Source organism: Perna viridis, chromosome 5 (assembly GCF_037379345.1).
Source record: "Perna viridis isolate PV_CMFRI_1.1 ecotype Kerala chromosome 5, ASM3737934v1, whole genome shotgun sequence".
NCBI lineage: Eukaryota > Metazoa > Mollusca > Bivalvia > Mytilida > Mytilidae > Perna > Perna viridis.
The window spans coordinates 8,477,120-8,493,382 of record NC_142449.1 but is presented as its reverse complement, the minus strand read 5'-3'; the positions used below and the strand labels follow the sequence as shown (position 1 = coordinate 8,493,382).

Genomic DNA, 16,263 nt, shown 5'->3' with positions numbered 1-16,263 from the left:
ACCTAAAAATATCCCCACAGAGTAAAAAATTATGACAACAAAGTGTGAAAGTATGACCACAATGAGAAAAATTAACACAAATTAAGAACAAAGTGAAATGTTAATCAGTCAACACGAGGCAGCTATGGCGTTCCATAATATAATGTTACCTGTACGAATCGTCATCATGTGATTGTAACAAAGCCGAATATGTTGAACGTAGGTTGTCTCTGCTTACTATTTTCTGTTGCTGTTTTGGGACGAGAATTCAGGAAAAATGGAAACTGTTTTAATCCAAAATTTGGTGAAGGCATTAACTTTGTCAAGTAAGTGGTATACTGAAAATCGCTGTTCAACTTGTCCTGTTTGTATTTGCTGTTTGAGTGTTTCTGTCAATACTTGACACCTGCCGTTGATATATCAATATCCAAAAAAAAAAAAGAGAGGAGGATTGCGGGGTCAAAAGAAATTCGAACTACTGCCGTTGACAGAAGCAACTGCCTGTGGTAGACTCGTGTCATTTTCTTCGAATTGTGTTGACAAATCTCTTATCTTCTTTTCTTCATATTTCCTCCTGGCACGTTTTATTTATTTTTAGTTCTTAATGTGGCTAATTTTTATTTGTTTATTATTTAACTAAACCATGCCACAACTTTTATTATGTTATATACATATTTAAAAAAAATCCTTGCTTTTTAGGGTGAACGTAAAATGTATATCAGTTACTGAGTTAGCGATATAACCCAATTTATGAAATGCTTACAGATGTACGTTGTATTGTACTTCTAGCGAAACAGAAAGTGTCAACCTTCCTGGTGCACATGGTCCAAATAATTCTGCTGTCTTGGAAGGCTAACTTTTATTTTGCTTGGTTACCTTTACAAACGTTCTGATTATCTGGACTAACATAGTCAATCATCCTGTAATTACATTTACATGTACTCTGCTGTAGTGTGCATATAATGAAATATCTAAGGAGGCTAAATTCCCTGACCCTACCCATCTCTCCCTATTTCCAGTGGCAATCAAAATTTGTCGACCCCATTGTCCTTGTGTCCCATCCCTTTTTCATTTCGTCATCATTTCATGTTCATTTTATCACCAATTTCATGTTCGTCGTCTGAATATAGCCGAAATATTGCTGCTCGGACGTTAAACCCCAACAAACAATCATAGAAAATTTGCTGCAGTCATAACTTTTATACACTGGTAGAACTTACAAAATGAAGCATTCAATTCTTTTAAGTGTTTTGTAGAGGCCATTAGAAATTACCAACTTCTTATATGTATACTGTGAATTGTTATTTTATATTCTTTTGTTAAAGTGTTGTAAAAAATGCCTTTATTAAAGCTATATTATTGGGTCAAACTATATGGTTTTAATTACACTGTAAATTATTCAGTATGTGTTACAATAACCATAAAGGGTCTGTTTGTTTAGTCAGTGTGTCTTGAAAGAAGTAAATTAATGTATATGACTGTGTAGGGAATAAGCACATTAAGTCTTGCATACATGTATATGTACACATGTAGTACTTTCTAGTTGTGTGAAATTTAACTGCATACATGTATGTACATTGTATTTGGAACTACAAATTTAAGTCTTATGTTTCAATACTAGTGCATGTAAAATGTAGGTGTACATTTCTGTTTTCTGTTGTTGTAGGACATACAAAAGACCACATGAAACACTGGACTTGAAGGCCCTTCCACAGAACTGGGATTGGAGGAATGTCAATGGAACTAATTACTTAAGTACTACCAGAAATCAGCATATACCACAATGTGAGTTATATAAGTCAACTGTTTATTGGGTATGCACGAACCTCTTTGAAACATTTCATCAATAAATGGTACTCTGTACTTATAAATACTATGGTATAGATCTGTTATGGAAGAATGAAACATTTCATCATTTATCACTCATTTTGTACATCCTTAGTTCCTTATCATTCTTATTTCTAGTTGTTTTTGTTTTACAAATTGTCAAATCTGCTATAACATAAATGTACCTGTCTAGAGAAAAGTTTTAATATAGATATTCAATATAAAGATATTCCATTGGTATTGACTTAATTTTTTAAATCTCCTTTTCATATGTAGGTTTTTCAATTTTGTTATCCCGCTTTCCTTTTAATCTAGTGTCAATCTTTCAGTGGTATGCATTCTCTAATCTTGTGTAACATAAGAAACTTAAGTAGTAGACTAGGTACATGTAGAACACTTTTCTAGATAACTAAATATACATGTATTTCACACAAGTCTGACCCCTTTACACTGAACCTCTCTTTGGTTCTGTTGTTACCACAGAGATTAATTTTGTTTTGTTTTCAGATTGTGGATCATGTTGGGCAATGGGATCAACAAGTGCTATGGCTGACAGAATAAATATTATGCGTAAAGGGGCATGGCCATCAGCATATTTATCAGTACAGAATGTAATTGACTGTGGTGGTGCTGGAAGCTGTGAGGGTGGGGATGATACGGGGGTGTGGCAGTATGCTCATAAACATGGAATTCCTGATGAAACGTGCAATAACTACCAAGCAAAAGATCAAAGTAAGTATCACTGTTGAAAGACAAATGTATTACATAAATGTACTATGAATGTACATTGTACAAATGTACATGTATGATTGTTCATGTAGTACCAATTGCAATTTTCATTTTAAACATCAAATCTAGATTTTCCACAAAATGTGAAATTTTCATAGAATGTATAAGACGCTGTTGTAAAATCTATGAATTTAAAACTCCCAATAACAACTTATAAAAAACATGGAAAGTATATGTACATTGTGAAAGAAAATAGTTTAGCCATTTGATTTGTTTAAAAAATGTGATTTCTGTCATTTTTGTGCATTATTATTATTTTTACAATAAAAACAAAATGTTTTAAGTATGTCAATACCGGTAATATCCAACTGGATATAGTAATGCTTCCAATACTGTACTATAACATTAGACAGAATGTACTTGCACAAAGAATAAGATGCATATTATTTTAATTAGTTTTATGCTTACTCTTCCAGAATGTGAAGTGTTCAATCAGTGTGGTACATGCACTACCTTTGGACAATGTGAGCAACTTAAAAACTATACTTTATGGAAAGTTGGTGATTATGGAACAGTTAAAGGGAGAGACCAGATGATGGCAGAACTCTATAAAAATGGCCCTATAAGGTATGGTAAAGGAAAATCTTTGTGTAAAATACAGATTACTAGAAAATTTGCTGCTATTGCAACATATATTTTATATATTTTGGAAAAATAATTGGAAAACGTGTATGTCATATGCTTTCTTATACTTTGATCAGACTTTTGGACCACTGTGAAAAACATATGGTTAGGACTAACAACTTACTTAGTGAAAACAAGTAAATAAAAATCATATGATAATTATATGTCTTCCATTGGACATTTCATATGGAAAGTGCAAATTTTGTTATAACTGGAAGTCATATGTTCTATGTATTTATACACAAGTATGAGTCATCAACATCTGCTGCAATTTTCCTGTGAAATATAGACTTAAGATTGAAGACAATTTCTGTTTACTGCTTTAATACAGCTGAGAGAGTATCATACTAATATTTCAAATAGAAACATGTAAATAGATAAGTCAACAAGATTTTGCTAAAATCAGCAATGAAGTATCTTGATCAGAAACTAGGTACTAGGTAGTTTACTCCACACTAATGATAATTAACATGGAAAGGTATGAACAGACTTAAATTTAACCATGTAAAATGCATGTTAAAAGAAGGTTCAAACTTCTTATATAGTGAATATTATCCTTTGAACTTTGTTTTTTACAGCTGTGGTATTATGGCAACAGACAAATTAGAGGCCTATACTGGAGGCATTTATGAAGAAGAACATTTATTTCCAAGCGTATGTTATTGGAACAAAAATATGCAATATGCAACCATCCAATTTTTTTTATAACTTCTAAGTGCTGATAGATAATTTATGTCCAGTGCTTTCATTTTCAAAAAAACAAGGCATACTAAGGAATCATTTAATATCAGGCCTTGTTGGAGTGGTGAATCCCAAGAAATATTTAATATCAGGCCTTGTTGGAGTGGTGAATCCCAAGAGATATTTAATATCAGGCCTTGTTAGAGTGGTGAATCCCAAGAAATATTTAATATCAGGCCTTGTTGGAGTGGTGAATCCCAAGAGATATTTAATATCAGGCCTTGTTGGAGTGGTGAATCCCAAGAAATATTTAATATCAGGCCTTGTTGGAGTGGTGAATCCCAAGAGATATTTAATATCAGGCCTTGTTGGAGTGGTGAATCCCAAGAGATATTTAATATCAGGCCTTGTTAGAGTGGTGAATCCCAAGAGATATTTAATACCAGGCTTTGTCTGGAGTGGTGAATCCCAGTAATATTTAATGCCAGGCTTAGTCTGGAGTGGTGAATCCCAGGAAATATTTAATCTCAGCCCCTGTCTGAAGTGGTGAATCTCAGAAAATAATCTAAAATTTAATCTCAGGATATGTATGGTGTGGTGAATAAGGAAAACTTTTAATTTTAGGCTTTGTATGGCATGGTGATGTGTTTTAAAATTGTGTTGTTATAGTTTATCACCCATCTTTATGAACTGGTTTTACCATAAACATTGAGTTATCTACCTTGATAAAAGTTTGCATTTGTTTTATCATTGAAATCAGAAGTTTTTGCATGGGGTTTTTAAATGTTTACATATATGTATACTTGACCTCTGTCACTATTTTAGGTATATGGTTATATATATGAAAACATGTTTCTTTTCTGTGTTTTTTGTATCACTTCATTAGTTCAAAAACTCCAAGTGAGTAGTAAATATTGCATTGAAAAGGTGGGTAGTCAAAGGAGTCCACATGTCATAAATGTTCAAAGAATTTGGAAAACTATGGAATTGTTTCCATGAACAAGGTTCTTTATCATTTTTTTATGATAGTGTTTTGAATATATTTGTCATTTTATTTTCAGGTGAACCATATAGTATCAGTTGTAGGCTGGGGAGTGGACTCTGGTACAGAATACTGGATTGTTAGGAACTCCTGGGGAGAACCCTGGGTAAGTATTAAATAAGATGATTTCTCCAAAGAACCCCCTAACCCCATTCATACTATCCAATAGTATAGTTTACTTCAAGTAGTTTTCACAGTCAGTTGATATTTTGAGAGAAGCTTTATTCTAGGATTTGATTTCAGACTGAAACAACAACTTCCTGTTGATATTTTTGTTTATATTTTACCCACATAGTATCTGGGATGTGGATCATGCTTTATGTAGTTCACTTGAAAAATGAAATACTTCATTATCTGTGGACACAAGATAAGCTTTTTATATTTCATTTTACATTACAACTGTTTCCTTTGGTTTTTAGATATTTCCCCCCCCCCCCAAAAAAAAAAAATTAAGTATCATTTGCTACATGCTCTACAGAGGCCAGCTACCATCATAGCAGTATCCTATTTAGCTAACTAACTTTACTTTTTTTTACTTAAGGCACCTTTAACATTAGGTGATTTGCTCATGTAGGTCTCTTATTCCTAAGACAGATGATGGTCCTTTCATGTCTGGTTTCTCTCTGTTGTAGGGTGAACATGGATTTTTCCGTATAGTAACCAGTAAATATAAGAATGGAAGAGGAGACAGATACAATCTGGCTATCGAATCCAGATGTGCTTATGGAGATGTAATTGTACCACCAGGATATTAAGCCAGCGTCCAACTGTGTACTGTCTTTATATGCATACTGCTATCTTCCTGCTTCAAAATAATAATGATAATTCATACATGTATTAACACATTATTTAAAGTCATTAATGTTTAAAAAATTTATTCTTTTTTTAATGGGCACAAATGTATGATACAGTATTCAGCAGATAGCAGAAAGAATTAAAGCTGACTTGCCCGTACAAAAATTATGATCCTCTTTACTTTATGAAAAAAAAGACTGTAGGGCATACGCATGTTTTCCTTCCAGGAATTATGTAAATTTAAAAATATATACAATGTTGAAACGTAAGGGTTTCATATAATATATTCTGATTGTGTATTTCACTACGATGGGTAATTCAGAGGTCAAAGTTGTATCTTTAAAAGTTCAAAGTAACTTGTCAACTTTTTTTATGTTTGCTAAAGATGGGTTACTTTTAAGAACTTAACTACTATTGAGAGCTGAGAATCCTGTACTGAAAACACAGATCTAGAATTAAAATTGATAATCATTTACATGAATTCTTCTATATAAAAATATTTAAATTGTTTATTTTAAGCAGAGTGGTTTTTTTTTCACCGAACAAAAGTGTGTCGGTAGCCATGTGCCACATCGATTTGTTCATTGATGCTTTTATCATTTGCAATTTTGATAATTGTACAAGCAAATAACAACTTCATTAGTTGAAAATCAGAGGAAGTGAAATAAGTATAACATTTCTTATTGAATATGGAGCAATTATTTAAATCTGGACCTGATTGGTAGTATGATGCAGGATTTGTATGAATATATGAAGTGTTGTTAAATGATGTGAGTCACTTACAGAATAAAATACTTCATTCTTTACTTTTGTATTTTGTTACATATTATTTATTAATAAAGTTAGAAATAATAGGTTTTATTAACTTCATTCTTTACTGTTTGCCCTAGCTACAAAAATGTATTATAATGGTATGTGATATAATCTACTACGATATGATTAAGAATTCAATTTTCTTGCACTGGTTTTAGATCCAGTTGAATTTATATACTCACCAGAACCAAAGGCCTATTTTATCTTATAAATTCGTCTGATGGTGTGTCATGTGTTTGATGACATATGTATATTTCATGTTGTGTGTATATATATATATATATATATATATATATATAAACAAAACAAAATAAATAAAATTTTCAATCATCTGACAATCAAATAATATATGTGTTATAAAAATCAAAAATGTTCCACTCATCATTGAACTTTGTGATTTTGTTTGTTTTTAGCAGCAACAGATATTTCTAGAAAATAAAAATCTTTCAATATTTTTTCACAGCCCAGATTCTAAGTAGCTTTTTAAAATATCTCGTATTATAATATACCGTTTCAAGCATAGAAAAATTAAAATTGTAGCTTATCCTTTAAAAATCTTCGATACATCACTATCAAGAAAAATCTTATTAAACAACAGGCTTATACCATTTGATAAAAAACATGAGTCGATAAAACAAACCTTCAATAAAACTTTGTACAATTTCAAAATTCAAATGTTCTATTCTGTGCCATCACCACAAAATGTACAGACTGGGCTGTCTAAAATGTTAATCTTGCGTAGAAATATATTTGTTGCTATAGTTCTATAGTTAATTCTAAATTGTAACCACTGTAATATTGTATTTTTGTAGCTGAAAGGGGGAGTTAAAAAAAAAATCTTTCCTTAAGCAATATTCTTCATCGTAAAGAGGTAGTTTCCAAAATTCTACCACATTTCAAAAATCAATCTGCCCCTATTATCTCAAACAGCTACACTAAGACGATGAGTAGTAAAATTTCAACCATAAAAAGACATGACATAATCTAAATATTGAGGAATACTTAAAGTTCCCCCTGACAACTAATTTGTAAACTGTGTAAACTAATTTGCATACAAAATTGACTTTTGTGTTAAATGTTCACTTCTGTCTCTACAAAGATTAATTTTAATTACAAAATCACAGGATACTAACTAATTTAATCAACATTTTGCATACGATTTCAATTTTGTGTCACAAAATTCACTTTTGTTGTTTCATTTCCATATCAAGTAACGAAAGTAAATTTTCTATGCAAATAAGTTAATATTTGCATACCAATTTGACAAATGACTTTTGTCTACAAAAATGATTTTTTTCATTACAAAATTGAAGTGATCATGAAACAAATCTGTATAACATAGATTTGTACGACAAAAATGATTTTGTTCTGACAGAATTCAATTTTGTGTCAAGACGGTTTCACTTTGATTTTAGGCAAAATCTTTCTTTCATCGCAATCAAAATTGAGAGCTGTATTAAGCTTAGATGGGTCCATAATTGTACCATCTGTTCAAGGTTCGACCCCTGCTTCGTATCCAACTGTGGCATGCGGCGCATTACATTATATTATTGTTTTTACTTTCTTTTTGGCCGTGGCGGATTGTTTTTACATCTACTTTTCTTTATGTAAATAAATATTAACCGCCCACGCATGCAACAGCATTGTAATCAACGATTACCGATTTAAAGAACTTCCTGAGAATCGCAATCGATTTAATACCCTGTCTCGCAATCGATTTAATACCCTTTCCTTTAGTTTATAACGAATAATAATTTGCAAATGTCACGGCTTTTCCGTATTTGTTGGACAACCCTACTACTCTATATCTTTAGCATATCACTCTTTAAGCACACTGGTTCGGTATGACTACTTCTATGGCATTTCCAGAATTGTTTGGTTTTAGTGCTTCAGTACCCAAAAGGCCTATCACGTGGAGGATCCCATAGTCACCGAGTTCCTTAGTATGATGTTTATTATGCTTCTGAGAAGTTTTTTTTATACGCGTAGTTACTCAATTTCGTTTTTGCAATAGAAAAATGGTCTATCCGTACTACACACAGGCTTATTAAGTCAGACTAACATTGCTCATAATATATAGAGTGAAATGTGCTGGAAAATATCATTTTTATATAAAAGAAAGAAATATATTTTAAAAGTGGTTATTAAAAGATCGACGAGTTCGATGATTTACAATCAGAGTGAATTTAAATGATTAATGAGGAAGATTAGTCCGCGCGAGTAGGCCTCAAAGCCTTCGACTGCTCAACGGGATATATAGCTTATATTTCGGTAATATCATCTTTTGATACCCATCTCACCTTAAGCCGAATGTAATATAATAAAGTTTCATCAAGACAGTTTACTTTTGTCAATAATATGTTTATAATATAATAGTTTAATTTAAATTTTTATTACTTATTTGTAAAGAAGTTAAATAGCTGAGCGTCATTTATTGTGTGTCTTGGTACTAGACAAATATTTCATTGGAAGGAGAATGATAAAAGCTAACCTCTATCACTTACTGTAGCTAAGATATGATTCTGTTGTCGTGCTTGCTCCTTTCTCTGTCAAGAAAAGGTTTGTTTTATTTTATGTTTCTGTTACACATTATATAGTAAGTTGAGAACATTAAAAGCGTTTTGTAATCAAAATAAAAAAAATTTGTTTACAATTGTTAACAATATTTGTTACTACAAATGCAGTATAGAATTCGACCCATCAATTATTTTAAATTTAAGCGATTTATAGGATATGAAAAATAAACGTGAAGAAGCTATGCTGTATATTTTTGACATGCAAGAACGAACTGCACTCTCATAACATTTTTGATTTTTATAAAAACACGCTATCTGGTAATCATAGATACATTTCCATTTTCCGGAAGGAGGAGTAAGTAATAAAGGCTATGCGTTTTGATCTTTGGTCCAAAATGCTGTTTTAATAAAATTTCAGTTTTTGGTGCTACATGTCAGTTTTACGAAGGATCGACTTCAATCCTTCAGACCTGTAGTTCAGGATGTTGTGAAACAGCTTGCTGTACTGATGATTATAAAACGTAAGTACCAATTATATTCACATTAACCGCTGTTTTCGTTGTTGGTTATTTTTATTCTATTACATCATATCATGACCAATTCTGAAGTAGCATGTGGTAGAATTTATTGAAATGTCACCGTTTTAATTTACCATGACAAGTACATGTTTTTTTTTAGTATCTTTCTGAGTAATTAATTTTAGACTTTTTTGTCAATATGCTTTATATGTGCTTAGGTCAATGACCTCATCACAAGTCCATAAGCGAATAGTAATAGATTCTCTCACGTAACAAATGCATACAAACAATTAAACAGTTTATTAGTGTAATTGGAAAATTTTATGCCTTTTGTATACAGATTAGCTACGATCATTGGAGTTGTGTTCGGATGTCTCTTGTTCATCATAATTATAACGATCATAGTTGTTTGTCTGACCAGACATCGTTGGTCAAAGAAAGTAAGACCAGATAAAGGTAAGGTCATTAGTTCTCTACTTTAACATCACAAAAAACACACTTAACTACAGTCCTTAACTGTCGACGATTAATATACTTTAAAATAAATAAAAAATATTTGAAAATTGTTTTGATGGAATCAGCCAAAATTGAAATGGAAAACCTGAGCCTTAAGGAACATCCACGAAACACACAATGTTAGTTAGTGGGATAAACTTATGAATGGAAAGCACTGGTCCTCGATGAATGAATGTGTATATTTTATTTTGTTATTTCAATCCTAACTGCCGAATTCGTATTTTTATAGAAGAAAAGATTTGTGTTCAATTTTAATGTCACCTTAGATTTGCCGTGTCTTTTCAGAGAAAGAAAGGAAGAGAAATGGAATACGAATGCAGAGAGTCTCGAAAATAGACAAATAGTTTCAACAATATGTGAACAAATCGTCTAAGAAACGTATACGTATTCAATATTTAAAATGTGCAGGCATTTTTGTTTTGTTTTACAGACTGTGATATTAAGAATCATGTTTGGTCTCTTTTAATCATGATGGACTATAGTCGTTATTATATTGATATTTCATTGTTAAATATGTTGCATATGACCTGAGAAAAAAAGGCTATCATGTACACATTGTAGATTTCTGTTTTCACACTATGGCCTTGCAGTTTGGAAAGAATAGTTAAGCAAAAAGATGCCAGCTGAAAAATTAATTTCCTATTCCTGAATCTGATTGATTGTAGTCTAAATGGTTGAAAACAATAATGGGGTTAAATTGGTCTTTAATTATTCTTATAGCTTCATGTATTGAAATAGATCAGTGTATTCTTCACTAGTACTTTTTTGGTGAATACTTACTTACCTCATACTTCTAAGTCACATTTTAAATTAGTAATACTGATTTGGGACAATTGCCATTTGAAAATTTGCACTTTTTTATTGTTCTTCCAAAACCACTCTCTAATAGAGACCTCTGTCAGATCCTTTATACTTATGAGTTATTTTTCCCCTGTTCGTTGGCATTCCCGTTCTCATTTCCTAAACAATTTCAGAGTTCCAATGAAATCATCTATAGAAGAACTAGGTTTTTATCTATTTATTTTACCATTTGGTTTGTTCACAAGTACAATAGATTTACATAAGTTCCTATAACAAATAGTCACATGATTTAGAACACTAAAATGTAGATAAGTCACATGACAAGATTCATAATTAAAGGAGAAGATATTCAAAACAGGAAATAAAATGGTTATTGCAAATAATCTACAGGTAATAATGCCTGAATGTTAGAACTACAGGTAATATTTCCTGAATATTAAAACTACTGGTAATATTTCCTGAATGTTATTATGAAAACTGAAACAGATCAGAGGATAATAATTACTTTGTTAGCTGAGATATTCTTAATGTACCTCCTTTAAAGAAAATTCAAAGTTTATGATCAATAAACAGAAAAAATATATTAAAGGCATCATGTCTGACAAAGATTTAAAGAAAATGTTTTGATTTTCAACAGCATGTAATTCCTTAACTAATGACCTTCTTTAATGGAGAGTAATTGAAATTTTTCCTGAATAATCTATGAAGAAAGAACAGTCAAAATCTCCATCTCACCACAAAAAAAAAAAAAATAAAAAAAAAAAAATACTTCAGTAGAAAAATAAATCAAACAAAAACAAGAGTAAGAAAATTGAAGTAGGCATACCTACATTGAATATAACTTTGATATGGAATATTAAAAATATTTTGTCCTATAAAATAACAGAATTTGATAAGCAATATGATATTGAAAATGTTAAAGAGTTACACACACACACACAAAAATTTAACCTGTAAAATGTTTATTTTCAGGTGAAGCAAGAAGTTGACAAGAAACGGAGAGAAAAACTCTACTTTTTTATTTAAAAATAAAAAAATGCTATCTATTTAAATAAACAAAAAACAAAACAGAAAAATAATTAGAAGGGAAGGGAATTTAAAAAAAAAAATTCTTGACTTAAATAAAACTTAAATTGTAACTTTTTACAATGAAAACATGTAGGTACATATCTTGTGTTGGTAACTCTAAAACTTAATGCTTCTTCATAAACTGCTGATTATGCAAATGCATTTTGATACTTTTAATAGTGTCAGGTTCTAAGTAAGGCCCTGTACAAAGCATTATTACTTTTTACCAAAAAACATCCTTTAGATGCCAGATATTCATATATGATACATTTTTATCATACATAAGGGAGACAATGGACTTCAAGTTATAACAATAAGAAAAAGAGAATGGTATGATAAGGAACTCTAAAATCTAATGCTTCCAAATGTGCAACATCTAAAAGCAGGGTGATTTGTGACTATTTATATAACTGATGCAATATGATAAGGTGAACATTTACATGTATGCAAGCTTACTATATATACAATATAACCATGGCCCATACATTTATGAGAAATGGCCTAGAACTTTTAACTTTTACAAGATAGGTGACCTTTGGCCAAAAGTTAAAGTTCATACAACACAGTAGCATAGTTATTTACATACAAGATATATGTACAACAAGAAAACTTCACTGCTTTAAAATGATTTTGTGAAGAATATTGTCTTTTTGTAATGATTTCATGAGTAATGGGATGGGCCACAGATTGTCTGTCTATCTGAACAATACTCAACTTGTCCAATGTTTTACCATGTAATAAATACAAAAATAGCTTGCCATTTGATACAAAAGTATCCTTAGGAACACTTACATGTTTTCCAAGATAAAAATTCTATAGTATTTTGAAACCTATATACCTTAACCAAGGAAACAGAGAAAAATACCAGACAACAAAAATGTGCTCGACAAAAAAAAAAAAAAAAAAAAAAAAAAATCCAACAAGTCTTTAAAAATACAACCTAAGAAAATTTTGTTTTTTTTTTGTAAAATTATAAAGGAATGTTCTACTAAACAAATACAAAACAATAATACACTGTCATCATTACTACATGTAGTACATAAATAACAAAGAACAATAACAATATTGTTATCAGAACCAAGGAATTATCTTGTTTAAACCCCAAGTGGCTCTGTGACCTTCCCTTTCAACTTTCAAGATTTATATAATATAAACACACTTTTTAAGTGCGTTCAATAAAAATGTATAAATTGGTCAAAAGAAAATAAAAATCAATGGAATAACCCAACCCGTTAAATCTACAGCCCACCATGTTTCACTGCTAGTGTAATGTGATTTAGATCATTCTTCGGTCTAAGAAATAAACTCACAAGTCATAACAGTATTTTGTATATCCACTTTTATACATAAATCCCCTTTTATACTAAAAGCCATTAAATTGAAAGAAAGACTTTTAAAATGCCCTCATTACACCTTTAAGTTATATAGAAAAATTCAAAACATGGGTATAATGAAATTAAAACAATTCACAAATAAGAATAAGCCATTGTAAACAACAGAAGTAAGATGGATACTCAATTAAACCTCAGTAATAGACAGTTTTTATAATGTTATAACCTTAAACTAGTCACCGTATTTGGTAATAACTTGGATAAAAAAAAAGAACAGTGGTTACTTGTCAGAATAACCAAGCACTGCTAAAATGATTGTAGAAAAAAAAATCAATCAATCTGTCTTCGGTTCAGCTTTCAGAATCTGATATATGACAGGTATTATAAGGTCTTTCCTGGACTCTAATTCCTAACAAAAATACTTCAACTTAGATACTAAGTCAAGTAAAACAGTGCAACCTTGCTGAACAAAAAGACCTAACAACAATTGTCAGTAACACAGACATTATATAGAAAAGCTCAGGGAGTTAAATGATACATTCTACTTTAATCTTGTGCTATAATAGTACAGTATAACTTTATGAGAAGGAACAAAATCAATATTTATGCAGAACATGTAAATAAATAAGACATAAAAATCTACAAGATGAAATAGCACTTTGAAGCACTGATAGGATAGATGTAAGCATAGGATGGAGGTCATTAGTGAACACTCAGTGAAGGCAAGGCCTTTCATCATTGTAAGCTAGAATTTCTTAGAAATTACTGTATATTTATAATTAATATAAAAAAAAAGAATAAATAACTTCTAAATTAAAATCTAAAAACAACTGATGTCATCAACTTCACCGAGTGTTCCAGAATGAATATAATAATTGAAGCCGTATACTACGACGGCAATAATTCAAAATCATCGTTAACTTGTACCATAGGTACATGAAGATCATCCACTTCTGGTATAGTTTTCTTATCACAAAGTCCACATTCCTTAAGTTTCCACTCCCAGTCCATTTTCTGTACAGCATATAAAGACTCAGCCTCATTGTGATGCCTCAAAAGTAGAGCAGACTGAAATGTTTCAATAAATATTCATCAAATATAAAAATAAAATTCCTGACATAGAAAGCAGCTTGAAATGACTGAGTGTATCTCAAACACTTGGGTCAAGTATGACAACATGTTCAAGCTTGATACCAGTCTCAAGTTTGATTGTGATGACATGTTTGAATCAGGACAAGTATCTGACAAAGAATAGAATGTGATTTTAGAGTTTTTTTTCAATTGGAATAGATTTAGCATATAACAATTGAAATCAAACAATAATTTGGATCTTTCAGACCTACAGTTTGACAAATTTGAAAACAACCCCATATATTCAAAATTTAAATTCAACAAATCAAAGAACCCAATGAAATAAAATTTTATAATTAGACCCTTTAGACGTCTTAGTGGACCCTTTAGACATCTTTGTGGACCAATTTGAAAGTAGTACCATCATCAGTACCCTTGTTCAAACAATTAGGAATCATAAAAGTAGATAAATATCACAAATACCTATTAATCTATAAATCTCTCCATGGGGAAGCACCAAGTTACATATCAGAAAAGTTTAAATATGTTTCAGGAAAAACCTTATTCACTATGAAATGCTGAACAAGGAAACTTGATAATCCCAAAAATTAAAACTGAACTTTTCAGAGATTCATTCATATATTCTGGCACTGTCTTGTGGAATAAGTTACCCAAATATTTATGTAATCAAGCCACTGAAAACTCATTCAAAATCAATATAAAGATATACCTTAAGACTTCTGAATAAAGTATCATCAAAGAGAAAATTATTGCTGTTTACACTATTTTTAATGTTCTATATTGTATTATCTTGTCATATCAACTTTCGTCTTTTTTTTTAGTAGTTATAGTTTTGTGTATGAAGATTAGCTTGTAATCTAACTGTGTAACCCTCTTGAAATAAAGATTTTATTATTATCATTATCATTATTATATGGTAGTATTTATCAGATCAATGGACCACAATAATTTAGGACTTAAAATTATTCCCCATTGAAATTTGACAGCACATAAGCAATTCAATTAATGGTTGAAATGTACAAAGCATTGTGTATGACCAGAAAATAAAATGTTTGATTTATACCTTTATTTTCTCAAACTTATCTTCAACATCCTTAATCCAGGACAAAAACTGTCGTCCGTTATATCTCGATCGTGATGACTTCTCCTTTTCATCTCCCTGGAATCAACATACAAACATATATAAAAGCTAATTGAAGCAAGATGAACACAAGTCAAATATACAAGTTAACTGACTGCAGCTTACCACACACAGGCAGATACTTCATTGTTTGATGAATAGAAACAATCCTTGGCAATATTGCTAGCTGCCATTACGTATCAACTTCTTTTATACCCCATTCTTTGTAACTGTCCTGATATAGGTATTATTTCTACATTTATAAAAGATTCCAGATCTGTTTTAGTAACTTAATTCGATGTTGAAATGAGTACAAATTGTCATTATACTCCATTCACTCCAATATCAGTGTATTTCTAGTATAGAATGAAAATCACATTTTATTTTCAGTAGCCAAATATTATTACCCTTATGAATTTAATGAATGAATTAGGATATATGATTAAATGATGGATGAAGACCTTTAGATAACATACAAAAATACAATGGGTTGGACTATGACTATGATTTAAAAATATGCTAGTTCTTGGAAGAAACAGCCTAGAAAAGGCATTCAACCCTCTCTGACACATTATTCTGACTCATCATAACTTTTATCTTCTTTAAATTAAGCTGTCTTTTCCTGAGATCAACGCCAAATTCTCTACCTCTGATGACAAACCAACTACTACCATCACAATTGGAGATGTTGTGTAATTGACAATACATGTATTGATTGATTGTAATTTTTCACTCCTATGGCAAATATTTC

At 30.8% G+C, this 16,263-nt stretch overlaps 3 protein-coding genes across 5 annotated transcripts in view; 2 read left to right on the top strand and 1 right to left on the bottom strand.

Annotated features, from left to right (window-relative positions):
* Positions 1-147: 147 nt before the first annotated feature.
* LOC148615846 (cathepsin Z-like) lies at positions 148-6,591 on the top strand. The gene is made up of 7 exons (XM_088581542.1): positions 148-305; positions 1,646-1,764; positions 2,314-2,538; positions 3,012-3,162; positions 3,798-3,873; positions 4,962-5,048; positions 5,575-6,591. Exons 1-7 carry the CDS (start codon positions 190-192, stop codon positions 5,695-5,697), a joined length of 897 nt encoding a protein of 298 aa, XP_088437668.1. The 5' UTR covers positions 148-189; the 3' UTR covers positions 5,698-6,591.
* Positions 6,592-7,089: 498 nt separating this feature from the next.
* LOC148615845 (uncharacterized) lies at positions 7,090-13,574 on the top strand. 3 transcript variants are annotated; one of them, XM_088581552.1, is made up of 5 exons: positions 7,090-9,109; positions 9,485-9,587; positions 9,925-10,040; positions 10,386-10,478; positions 11,874-13,574. In XM_088581552.1, exons 1-4 carry the CDS (start codon positions 9,067-9,069, stop codon positions 10,442-10,444), a joined length of 321 nt encoding a protein of 106 aa, XP_088437678.1. In that variant the 5' UTR covers positions 7,090-9,066; the 3' UTR covers positions 10,445-10,478; positions 11,874-13,574. The 3 variants fall into 3 exon arrangements, 2 of the variants coding, with proteins under 2 accessions (XP_088437678.1, XP_088437677.1); XM_088581551.1 differs by having other exon boundaries at positions 7,094-9,109; positions 10,386-13,574; XR_015921882.1 differs by lacking the exons at positions 7,090-9,109; positions 9,485-9,587 and adding an exon at positions 9,644-9,726 and having other exon boundaries at positions 10,386-13,574.
* The window catches only part of LOC148615844 (uncharacterized), a 27,894-nt gene continuing 22,733 nt past the window's right edge, over positions 11,103-16,263 (bottom strand). Inside the window, exons 13-14 of the mRNA XM_088581487.1 lie at positions 15,456-15,551; positions 11,103-14,368 (exon numbers count right to left, since the gene is read on the bottom strand). Of these exons, the coding sequence (XP_088437613.1) occupies positions 14,189-14,368; positions 15,456-15,551 (276 nt within the window). The 3' untranslated portion in view covers positions 11,103-14,188. The remainder of the gene's footprint in view (positions 14,369-15,455; positions 15,552-16,263) is intronic.